The 13,183-nt window shown below is 31.7% G+C and overlaps 1 protein-coding gene across 1 annotated transcript; it reads right to left on the reverse strand.

Moving 5' to 3' along the window:
- Positions 1–7,554: 7,554 nt before the first annotated feature.
- LOC105125252 (putative pectinesterase 52) lies at positions 7,555–10,098 on the reverse strand. Its single transcript, XM_011025617.1, has 5 exons — positions 9,872–10,098; positions 9,544–9,703; positions 9,128–9,364; positions 7,831–8,063; positions 7,555–7,714 (listed from the first exon to the last, which is right to left on the reverse strand). The coding sequence occupies exons 1-5, from the start codon at positions 10,096–10,098 to the stop codon at positions 7,555–7,557; spliced, it is 1,017 nt and encodes a 338-aa protein (XP_011023919.1).
- Between the last annotated feature and the right edge of the window lie 3,085 nt (positions 10,099–13,183).

Below are 13,183 nucleotides of genomic sequence, written 5' to 3' on the forward strand. Positions count from 1 at the left end.
AAAAATAAAAAAAAATATTACTGCACTTTGTTGTTGGTATAGTAAAACATCAAATAACAGGCTGTAGAGGCTTGGAGAATATATCTAATATAGCATAAGATCATGATGTGGAAACCATAGTTTTAAAACCTTTTCTGGTTGCTTCGAGAGAAGGTCTGCAGGTTAAGAAGGTCGACTAGGTTGATTAAAACAAAAAAAAACTAAATAATATTATTTTAATTGAAAAATTCAGGAAAAATCTGGTTTAATTGCCGTGTCTTGACCGTGTCATTCCAAATTTTAAAACAACGATGGAAACATGAGTTTTGATCGGCCTGTTTTTTCTTAAAAAAATAATTAAATTATTATTTTTCCCTTTTTTCCTTTTCTTTTCACACTTGTTTAGCTAAAATAATGGGGGTGTGGGGGCATCGGGGTGGGGAAATGATGGGAAAGTGTTGGGAGGCTTTAGGATAAGCCGAGAGTTTGTGTTCGAGTTTTAATCTGTTTTTTTATTATTAAAATATGAATTATTTTTATTTTAAATTAATTAATTTAATATTTTTATTATTATTTTGATATAGCGATATCAAGAGTAAATTTTAAAAAATAAAAATAAATATTTTAATATATTTCTAAATAAAAAAAATACTTAAAAAACAATTACAACAAAATTCCAAATAAATAATGAGGGTGTAGAGATAGAGAGACAAGGGAGCTTTTCGTTTCCTTTTTCTTTTCTCTGTGATAAACTCACATGGGTTTTTCTTTCTTTGTGAGTATGATATTGGGATTGATGGATGTGAAGTTTTCACACTCTCTCTCTCTCTCAATCATCCAATTTTCAAGGTGGGTTATTGATGTGGATCAAGAAATGTCTACTCTCGAGGATCTTTGGGAGAAGTGTGGGGGCTTGGTGCTGTGCAAATTCTTTTTTAGTGTTGGGAAATGAGAACGGTGTTGTTTCCCTCGGTAGATTTGGAGGTTTTCGAGAGATGAAGGGGAAAACAAATCATGCAATTCACCCTCTAGTGAGAAACCTGACATTCATGTTTTAAATTGTTACTGGTCATGTTGACAAACGGGCCTCGGAGATTTATCTTGAGGAGATTTCGATTTAATTCTCAATTAGGTTCAGAAGGAAAACAATTAGGCCCTAAATGTTCCAAGACATTTCTCAACTGGATTGTTCTATCAATGTTTATTGATATTTTCCATCTAAATTGCCTGGTTTAAGCTGCAGCACGATGGAGTTTCTTGGGGGGAGAAGAACGACAAGAGACCAAACCGAGAAATGCAAGACATGTTTAGGGTTTTCCAGCTATTTTCGTAGGAGGAATAAGCTTCACATACCTCTACAGGGGAAGATATATAGTATATACCATGGAACTTGTGCTTTATAATAATGACATGACAAGTCTATTAGGTCATGATGCACATGGAAGCCATTCACTTCTCCAGGGTGAAATATTATTCCTGCGATTCTTTTCCTTTTTTTTGGGTTTTTATGGTTGTAGCAACTGAGGCCACAACTGAGGTAGAATGTGGATTTAAGATTATGTTTATTTATTTAAAAAGATCATGAAAAATACATAAAAATAATATAAAATCTTGTATTTTTGAAACATAAAATACAGGAAAAACATGTTTTTATTTTTATCGCTATTCTCTCATTCTTTTTTTTTTTTTGATGTGGTAATCAAATGCTATATTAAAGCATAAAATAAAATAACAGTATAAGGTGTATTTTATCATATAGTACAATGACATTGACATATTAAGTGGTGTAAAGGATGAATACGAAATTGATTTAATACATTTATATATAGTTGTGACACTAACACGTACGTAAAAGAAGCAAAGAAACAAGTTGAAATCCCCCGTACTTATTTGCATATAGTGCCTCCATTAGCATTTTACTGTTGATCACTGTGAAGTAAGTCTGAAAGATTACCAACAGTAATTTGAGTTGACCACCCAAAGCATACCATTGCACGATAATTGTAGAATACTCAGGTTATTATTTATGATTTTTGTTAACGTTATTGGATTTATTTTGTTGATTGTTTTTTATAATATCAGTAATATTATTATCAGAATTATGATGTATTTTTAAGATTTACTTATTATTATTATTATCTCTTTCTATGTGTAATTTATTTTTTATTTTTTTAAAATATCCCAATTTTAAATAGCAGCAATCTTGAATATCATGTTTTATAATTTTAAATTGTATAAGTTATGCTATTTTACCAATTTCTTACTGGATTATTTTATTTCATCAATATTTTTTTAAATAAATTTTGTAATTTGAAAAAAAAATTATACTCAAAGTTCCCGTAGTACTTGCAAATTGATATAGAATTATCGAAGACTCAAAAATCATGGTGATGGTCATGTATTGATTACTATTATTTAAAGTATGATATATATATATATCGAACCACATTTCACTTCAACATTAGTAGCTGTGACTTTAATAATGAGAAACCATTGATGTGTAATTCAGAGGTCATGGCTGTCTACTTTATTTTATCCAATAAAGCTATCCTTCCCTCTTTCGTATTTTTTATTTTTTTTATATATATATATAATCAAAGATGATGCCTGCTTAGGATTGACAACTTTGTTTTCTAATCACATTCACCTTTCAATATGTAAATAATGATAAGATAATTGACATAAAATATTTTATTAATAAACTTGTCTCAACACTGTAATAACAGTTTACTGCACTGCAATTAGTGAATTCCATTTTTTAACTCTGCAATTTAGTAATTAATTATTTCGTGTCATGTTCTAATTTTTTGCCTAATAATTGGAGCGCCCATGTTTCGCTATTGGTGGAGCAAATTTCATGGGAACCTTGATCATTCGATGATGAGATCTTCAAGGAGTCATTTTAATTTAAAATTTTAAATAAAAACTCTATAAGATCTCATTATTGTATTGTATTAAAAATCTAATTAAAAATAAAGATTATAGGATTTTAATCCATAATCATTTATTTATTAATAAATTAATAACATGTTAAATAATCATACCATACAATACCATGTGCCAAATAATTTATACCATAGCTATAAGATTAAGTCATGTCCAAGACTTGGATTCCGAGTTACATAGATGAACTTACAAATCGATTACAAATCGACAAGTTAGATCTAAATTTATTTATTTTTGATAGAATAATGTTATTTTAAATATATTTTTTTAAATAAAAATAATATTATTTTGAAAAAAACATTTAATAAATAAAAAACTAAAATAATATTGTTTTTTTAAAAAATACTGATCGAGTTTTACCTGGACCGGAGAAATACCCATTGGATCATTGAGTTTAAGCAGGCAAACTCCTCGGTCATTTCAAAGATAAACACTGAAACTAAAGATGACAAGAATTACACAGCGAGCGAGCGAGCTAGCTAGCCCGAGCTGAAACTATAACTATGATTTAAAATGATCCAGAGTAAGGTTTTTATATTAATCATAAACAGGGATGAATGAGCTTCATCAACTATTATATCCCGAAGAAATCTTTACATGATCACGCTCGCCTATGGTGAGAAGGACCTGGTGAAGGAGGCACAAAAGCACAAGTAAATGTACACTGAGTTGACAAATGACAGCAGGCAGTGAAGTTGGAGCAATAAAGAAACGAGAGGAAGGCGTAGAATACAAGCGATAAACACGGGAGAGCTTCAGTTTTGGATTTGGTGGCAACTGGCAAGTGTGAGTGAGTGACTGACCCCTTTCTTTGTCTTGGACGTGTCTTGACTCTCGTGCATGTATGCCCTAGCTAGCCCTGAGCTTTGTAACTTGAAATCAGACCTCTTCCTCTCCTCACTTTCTTGAAAGGTAAAAAAGAGATGGACTTGGCAAGTGAAAAGATACGAAAGACATCTATTTAGTCGAGGGAGAGAGGTGTCTGATGTTTTTCACCATTGTCGAGTAAAAGAATGACATGAATTATTGCAGATTCATGTTATCTTCGAAAGTCTTTGTTTACCCTGACGAGTCATTGGCTGCATCGATCCTTGCATTGAATCAATATCATTTTAGGATTTTAAATATAAATTATGATAGTATTATTTTAGATTAAGATTTTAAAAAAATCAAGCAAGTCTTCAATCTCAAATTAGATATAACATACAAAACAAAGAGTTTTTTTTTTTCTTATTCATGTTGTTCTTAAACTTCTTCATTTCGAAACAGTAACTAATAAAACTACAGGAATAAAAACTAGCATTGAGATCAACATAGTGCGCGGGGGAGTGTTTCCAGGGAATTTGAAAGCCCCAGCGTGGAGGTGGTGCGCAGTTGAATGGTACAAGAACCTCCACAGAACGGCACACTTGACTGCCATATAAGATTCCAACAAAGCAACTACTGACCCCTCCATTTGACTCCCATTATTATATCATATTCTCTACACAACTGTCTTCACTTTTCACAGCCAGCACTGTCTCCAAAGTTAAGGCCTCTCAAGCTAAGAAGGAGATAAGTTAGTGTTGTCACATGCAATATGCCGGTGGTGCTGGGCCATCAAAAACTAATTATGATCAAGTAGTGAGCATGAATTTGCCCACCATCGAAGGTTGGAAGCCATTGATGCTTGTTGGTCGCACTTGTCATCAAGAGAACCTTAATTGGTTTCAATAGTTTTATACAAAAATGGCCAACAATGAACCAAGATTTCATCAACCCATCAACCTCTCATCATGTTGTTTTTTATGACCAGAAAACTCTCTCAGAGCCCAAGTCCCGAAAGACCCTGGAGAGTCCTTTATGAACTCTTTATTGAACTGGAAGTCTGGATCAAAGATAAAAACGTGACCTACTCTCATCAACCCACCATGCTAGAACAATATAGCTTTACAGTTTATACAAACTGCTCAAAATTCTTTTTTCTTTTCATTTCCTCCCATTTTTTCTTTCAATTTTATCAATTTCTTTCCCTTAATTTCATCATCAGTTTTTTTAATCAGTAATTTGAATTGTTTTTATCAAGTCGACTGAATCACGTAAGAAATTTTTTTATATAATTTAATTTTAAATTTAATCTAATTAAAAATTCAAATTAAAAGATTTAAAAACCCAACCACATTAAATAACACTGTAACATAAATATTTTCTGTTATATTTAATTTTTCTAATATAACCTCTAATAAACTATTAGACCTAAGACAATAAATAATGTTCCATATTTACATCCTTATCTTCTGATCTACTCCCTTCAAACCCTAATTTCTTGAGTGGTAACATCACACGAATGAAAGATAATGAAGTGAGAAAAAGCATGATGGTAATTTTTAAGCAGCCTTTTGGTTTATTATTAATTGTCTACAAGCTATCTTTTCATTACATATTATTTTTTATATTAATAATCTTTTTGGGAGAAAACTTAAAAAAAGGACCCCAACTATGAAGGTAATCTTAATTTTGTCACCAAACAAATTTTTTAATCAATTTTGCTCCCATGTTTTTTTTATATTCTCATATTTCATCATGAACACCCTTTAATTGAAACCACTTTGTTTTACAAGAAAATTAATATTTTCTACTAAAAATTCTAATAGAAGATCCTACTTGAAAAATCAAAATTATTTGAACGTAAAATCGATACTACCTCAATAGTAAATCTTTTTCTAAATTTTCCCCATTTCTTTTTAAAAAAGTACTATCTATCTATCTATCTATCTATATATATATATATATATATATATATATATATATATCCGTGTGTGTGTGTTAAATGATATAAATTTTCTCTTAGAATCACATTTCAAGCTTTTAATCCATTTATTTAGTATTTCACCAAAAATATAAATATTAAAGGAAAACAATTTTTTTTTTATAAATAATATATTCATTCTAACAAATATTTTTAAAATTATAAATAATTATAAGTACTCAAATCACGTGGAACACAGCAAATATCACAAGGTTGTATAAAATCAAGAATTAGTTTTAAAAAATAAAAAAATACTTAAAAAAATATATTAGGCCAATTTGATCATGACTGTGATTATAGCTTTTAAGTGTTTTGATAATATTTTAAAAGCTAATATCACAGCCACTTCCATGTGTTATCTGCAAAAGTTATAACTTTTCAAAAGCCACAATGACAATTAAAAGCCATAGCTTTTCCAAACAGATCCTTAGTCTAGGCATTTCTAATTTAAAAAAATAAAAAAAAAATGCAAATGACATGCCTTCTGCCATAGAAGGATACATGTCTCCTGAAAAAAAAAAAAACTTGCTGCTGCCAGTTTTGGCCCTCAAAACCCAATTGTTTCACCATTTTTCACCCCTAGTAGAAAATAATCCCAGAGTCTTTTAAAAATTTATTTTTAATATCAAAATACATTTTAATCAATTAAAAAATTAAAAAAACTCAAGAAAATTAAAATTTCAATTTATATTTTTGAAATTTGATCTTTTTAGGTACCCATTATGATAATCCATAAATACCAATATTGAAAGTTTTTGTTGCCATAATAAGGAATGATGGAGTTGACCCTCTCCTCCCTCTCTTATATGTAGTTCTCTCTCTATACAAAAATAAATTATAAATAACAAAATATAAGAAAAAAAGACTAGTTGCAAAGCTGATGAATATCCAACTTTTGTAATTATTAAATCACTAAAATTATAAAAATACTATGAATAGTTTTAATAAATCTGTATAAATAGTGAAAATTATATATATAAAAAAACTATTTTAATATCAAAACTTATATTTTTAGGTGAGATTTTAATATATGATTTATATAATTTTCTAATATATCACTACAAGTAAAATTTGACTTAAAATTCATTATCTTATATTTAATTTTTATTAAATAAAATGAAGATGATAAGGTTTGAACTCATGATTAATTTTAATATCAAAATTCTAATACTATATTAAATAACTATTTTACCACTACATTTATAATTATATTAATTCATGCTTATGTTGCTATTTTTGGAATAATGGAGATTTCCATTTCCATTTCAAAGGTGATAAGATCATGGGCATAACTAACATCATGGATCCAATTTTCTCATTAGTTTTTGTACACGAAAATTATTAAAATTTCGTCCTAGGTATGAAAAATCGTCAGGTTTGCCTGAAATATTGTCATCTAAGCATAACAAAATCTTAGATTGCAAAATTAGACTAAAATGCAACTAAACTGACGAAATTAATCTTCAAATTTGATGCCCAAATTGGCGTAGATGACATAAAGGGGTGCAGTTGAAGAGGATATGCTGGCTCTTTATTCACCTGGGCATCTTGCTCAAATGCGACTCGTACGTACGTTGTCTAGTTAGGCTGGACACCATGGCATGGTTACTGAATGTATAGAAATGGTAACTTCCTACTCAATCCAACAAAATGCACACCATCATTCTAAACCCTTTAATGGAAAATAAATCCTTGAAGTCCAATATATCCTGGAAAAAAAGAAAGCAAGAATCCTGACGACGACGACAAACAGAATGTGATAGCCATAATATATATGGAATGAAGACTGATTACAATAGCCCTTTTGTTCTTGATAAGCCATTGGGAAAAAATTCCAAGAATCAAAGAGGTAGTTTTGCAAGCCAGCCATCTTGGTCGATGAAAGATGGCTTGGAAAACAATTGGTGTTGTCCTGTTGATGGCTTCCTTACCCATGGAACACGCTTCGATTTATTAGACCCTGGTCCCTTACATTTAACCTCCACATACGTGAAATTCTCCCTTGAAATCAGAAAATCAAGAAAAATCATGATCAGATGCTAAAAATAAGAAACAGTCGAAGAGGTCTGAGTTCGAATCCTATCTAAATGTTATATATAGGTGCGAGACAAACTTACTCTTGCCCTGCGTAACCCCAAGCATTCCACCCCAGAGGATCAACCACTTTTGAGAAGTATGAATCTTGAAATATTACTCTCGAGTATGGTCTATAGGCTCTTCCAAGAAATGCTCGAACACCTTTAATTCCAGAAATAGTGCATCCACTAAATACAAAACCGCTCGGATCATTAGGAAACTCTCGACCTTGGGCTGTTATGACGCCATTACTGGTAACATTTATCGAGCAACCCTGCACGAATCATGGGATAAACATTTTGAATCAATAATTTTTCTAATAATTAATAAAGTCTAGATCTTTGATATGCCAAATTTCTTCTAAATAATTTCATTTGTGCTGCACATGGTATGAAATTTAGAGCATGCTCTACTGTAACCAGGTGAAATCGTCTTGCATGTAGCATAATTTATTAATCGTGGGAATTCAATGTCGGAATTGATTTTATAAAACATGCAAAGCGTCTTTTGAGAGAAAATTAAATTTGAAGTCCGCTAAAATTCGAGATTAAGAACATTTCTGGACTTTCTAATTCAACATGAATGTCAACATATTTTTAAAAAATTATTAGAAGTAAATCACAAACTATCCCGAAAGAAATTTTAAATAGAAAAGATTTCAAATCTAAAATAACCTTGAAGATTGGATAATGGAATTATAAACTTATGAGTTTGGGCTTGAACTTGATTAATAAAAAAATATTTTGTTATCAAGTATATATTTGATTAATAATTTTTTTACCCCCTTACATGTCTTTGTGAGGGCATGAACCAATAAACAAATTATGTCATAAAAATAAATGTATTTATGAGTAATTTATGAGCTATGAATATTCATTATAATTATGACATAAATAAGTGTTTTGGATCGGTGAAAAGTACATTTATAATGTTTTTGAGTTCTTTCCTCTCTTTGTTATTGGTTTTTTTTTTCTACTTGTTCTTTCTACTTTAGGGTTTATGTTTGGTTTATTTAAAGAGATATTTGATATAATTCTTTTGAGTTTATTGAATTTTATTTAGGAAAGCACCAGAAGGAGGAGTTCGAATTTGAGGAGACATTGAGGTTAATCTTTTTACATTAAGTGTATGTATGCTATCTTTTTATAATGATTGTAAGATTGTTATATTTTTATATGTTTATACAATTATAAACTAAATAAATAGATTCACCTTTTTAATAAACCAATCATTTTATTATTAATGGAAAATATTAGTAAAAATGTTGCCTTCTAACAAAATATAAAATAAAATCCATCCATAACTTCGCGTGGAAAGATTATTCCATGCAACTCTTACCTCATAGAAAGATTGACCAGCACCAAATATAAAATCTACTGCTCCTTCAATGTAGCAGTTAAAGAAGTGATGCCGGCCTTGGACATCCCACAATGTATCTTGAACTCCCAAGAAAGCACAATCATAGAAAGCTGATTTATCACCATAAATCCGTGCAGAAAGTGCTGGGGCTACTCCAACTCCAGGTATCTTGATTCCATAGTTGATATTTTGCTTGAATGGAAGGTTATATGAATTCTGCATTATTGATAAACAAGCAGGAAAATTTCAGCTATTTGAACAACATGATGATGTTGTGGATATGATCTATATTTATTATTGTTTCTTGTGTTCTTAATACCAAAAGGGAAAAAAATATAAAAAAAGAAACTGGATATATTATCACAAAAAAACTGTACACGGCAAAAGCATTTTACCTTGAAGGTTATGCCCTTCGCTACAATATTGCTTGGTGATGAGGTAAAAGTAGCACTAGTATCTGTGCGTTCATGTGCATTATAAGTAATCGTTGTTAGGGTACGATCTCTTCCTTCCAGAAAAATACATGGCTTGTCATCTGGTATTGTCACCTGTTCTCTGCACATTGTTATCAACCATAGTGTATCCATAAGGGCATGCTTTTCTTAAGGAGAAAATTTCTTTGAATTATGACATACATGCATGTAATGCCATGGATATGGAGATTTTAAAAAAGCAAAGGTATAGTTAGAGCATATGCTAATGGGAGTAAAGAAGAGATATTACATGTAGGTGCCAGGATTGATTCGAACTTTGATCCACCGATCGTTATTTATTGGAATGGAATCAATAGCATCTTGGATTTTTATGAAATGCCCTTTGCCGGATTGATCAACAACTACGGTCTTTCGAACCTTCTTTCCTCTTCCTGGTTTACAATCAATAGCTTGAGAGTTGCTCGAGGAGATGGTGATGAACAAGATGACAATGACATTAAATAGTGGCTTTTGCATTTTTTGGGAAAAATGGAGAGTTGAAAAGCTCTAATAAAATGTTACAATGGTGAATCTATTGTGGTTGCCACAGCATTCTTGAGCATATGTAGTGACATTCTTGCTCTGTGTTGCCTTTTTAAGAATGCTGAATGAGATTCACATGGCTCGAGTCAAGCATTATGATTTTCGACGATTTGATTCTCTTTTATTAATTTGTGCTAAATCTAAGTTTTCTAATTAATGCACATAACCATTATCATTTCGAATCCTCTAAATTAAATTCATTAAAAAAACTATTTCTTGATTTCAAATAAGAAAACAAATTGGAAAAAACATAATAATACAGAATAGATAAAAAATAAATTTGTATGTAAATTAAGAAGTTTGATTATTTCCTTATTGATTTTGATAAAATTAATTATGACGATGAGAAACGACAAATATTAAGAAGTAAATTTCAATTTCCAAAAGAAATTCATAATGGAAGACCAAAATTTAAGCTTCCATTTCTATATAGTATAGAAGCTAAGGTTTAGGACTATTAAGCTCTTCAGGTCTCCGTCTCGCTATGGTCTCGAGTGTTATATAGTAAATTTACCTGTATATACACATATTTTATTTTTATATGAACTTGATATTTATTTTTATATTTTGTATTAACTATAAAATATTATCCAAATATACACCTGGAGAGATCTCACTGTTTATATCTATAATATTGAACGAACAAGGTTAATTAAACATAGATAAGACACAAATACTTGAAAAACTAACTATTAAATTATAAAATATATATGTATAATCCAGCGTGTTTCAGGTTAATTAATTATGATCTACTTAATATTCAACATTTTAAAATATTTATTATCTATTCGTTCACACATAGTTTAAACATATTATCTGATATGTGAAGTATACTCAAATTTCTTACTGATTAAAATAATTAAGGCCGAACTAAAACATTAATTATCCGGACCTACGCGTCTAATCTCAAAATCAACATTTGCGGTTCATTGAAAAACAATTTCATGGCTGTGAAACGCAGAGGTCAACTGCTGATACGCCTTGAGAAATATCTATCTATGTCAAGATCACAATATTTCCCTGATTTGTTTAAGCTCGTTCGTAACTTGATGAGCCAATAGACCTATATTAACAGCACTAGAAAGTGGCGTGAAACAAGAGGCAAGTGACTCGGGTCGGATTACAAAATATGATAAGCACACGAGTCGACAACCACAGCCAAAATCTTCCTTATCATCTAGTACCAAGAGATCTCTCAAAGTTAGTTTGGAAAACAATAACCCATGTAAGGCCATATGGTGTTATTACAAGATGTTGGTTGCAAATGCAAGGCCTAATAAGTGTACTTATCCTACATTGTTCAAGGCTTTGTAGTGCTGCAGAAGCAGCTGAAGAAGGGCGGGCAAGTGGAGATGTTCATATAAAAAGTGCTATGATTGACGGTCATATCAAAAGACGGTATTATAAGGAAGCCTCAGAAGTTCTTAATGTGATGCCATGAGAGGAAATCAGGCCTAGGAAATTTGTGTTGACTAGTGTGTTAGCTGCTTGTGCTAATGTGGGGCTCTTGATCAAGGAAGATGGATTCATGCTTATGTGAAGCAGAATTCAGTCTACTTTGCTGCTATGTTTGATACTGCTTTGATGGATATTTATGCGAAATGCGGGCGGCTTGATACGGCGTGGGATGTTTCTGAGAAGATAAAGAAAGACGTTTTCACTTGGAATGCTATTACTTGTGGGCTAGCTATGCATGGTAGAGCAGAGGATGCAATTAAGCTTTCCTTTAAGATTCCTTTAAGATGCAAAGACAGAAGTTTAGGCCTAACGGGATCACTCTTGTTGGTGTGCTAAGTGCTTTTGCTCATTCAGGAATGGGAGATTTTCAATTCTATGAAGGAAGTGTATGGTATTGAGCTTGAGATGGAGCATTATGGATGTGTAGTTGATCTCCTAGGAAGAGCAGGGCTCTTGAGAGAGGCAGAGGAGCTTATATATTTGATGCCGATAGAACCAAGTGCCGCTGCTTGGGGAGCGCTTTTAGGTGCTTGTAGGAAACAAGGAGATGTTGAATTAGGTGAGAGATGGGATGATGCTTTGTTATCAAACATCTATTCAAGGCTGGGAGATGGGATGGTGTAGCAAATGAGAGGAAACTATTGAAAGAAAAGAGGAGTCAAGACCTCTACTGGAATTAGTATGATTGATTTTGATGGTGTTGTCCGTGAATTCAGATGGATTGCATCCGCAAATGAGGAAAATCTACCTGACAATGAAAAATATGCTCAAGATGCTAGAGATAGAATAGTATTCACCCAATACACCTCAAGTTATATTCGATACTAAAGAGGAAGAGAAGGAAGCTGAACTGCAGAACCATAGTGAAAAATTTGCAATTGCTTCTGGATTCATTAACACAGCCAGTAACAGCAATACGAGTTAAGAAGTATTTAAGGATGAATGAGGGTCTGCCTTCAGGCTACTCTCTTGAGTCTATAGTCAAGAGATTGTCGCAATGGACCATGCAGCTACCGTCATTTCAGGACTGGAACATGTTCATGCAAGGATTTTTGGGGAGTTATGGAGATAGCTGAAGCAATCAAATAGCGGTGCAAAGAGGGGAGTTAGCAGCTGTACTTGTAAATGGAGGTAGCAGTTCCATCATCCTAATCCAGGTTCAGAAAAGATTATAATGCTCAAGTTTTTTCAATCAGGCCAACCAAATTTTCACATATCGAGTAGCAGACTTGGATATGATGATTGCGTCTTGAGCCATCATAACTATAATTACAGTAACTGACAAGTAATTTTTTGTTCTAATGTTCCATGATTAACAGTGGCAAGAAGTTCATTAGAATTTTTGACTGGAACCAGTTCAAACTAGATTTTACTTACTTATGCAGCAGAAATTAAAATCGAATGAAACTAGGATTCTAACTTGTTTATTTTCAATTTGTTACCAAGTATGGGAGAATGAATGTTACAACTGCGTAACTTTAGTCCAGCATACTGCTTATCATGCAGGTAATTTCAGGAGGCCTATTGAACCTACAAAGTTTGACACAACTGCTTAGTTGGA

The sequence above is a fragment of the Populus euphratica genome, unplaced genomic scaffold (genome assembly GCF_000495115.2).
Source record: "Populus euphratica unplaced genomic scaffold, PopEup_1.0 scaffold28.1, whole genome shotgun sequence".
In the NCBI taxonomy this organism is placed as follows: Eukaryota; Viridiplantae; Streptophyta; class Magnoliopsida; order Malpighiales; family Salicaceae; genus Populus; species Populus euphratica.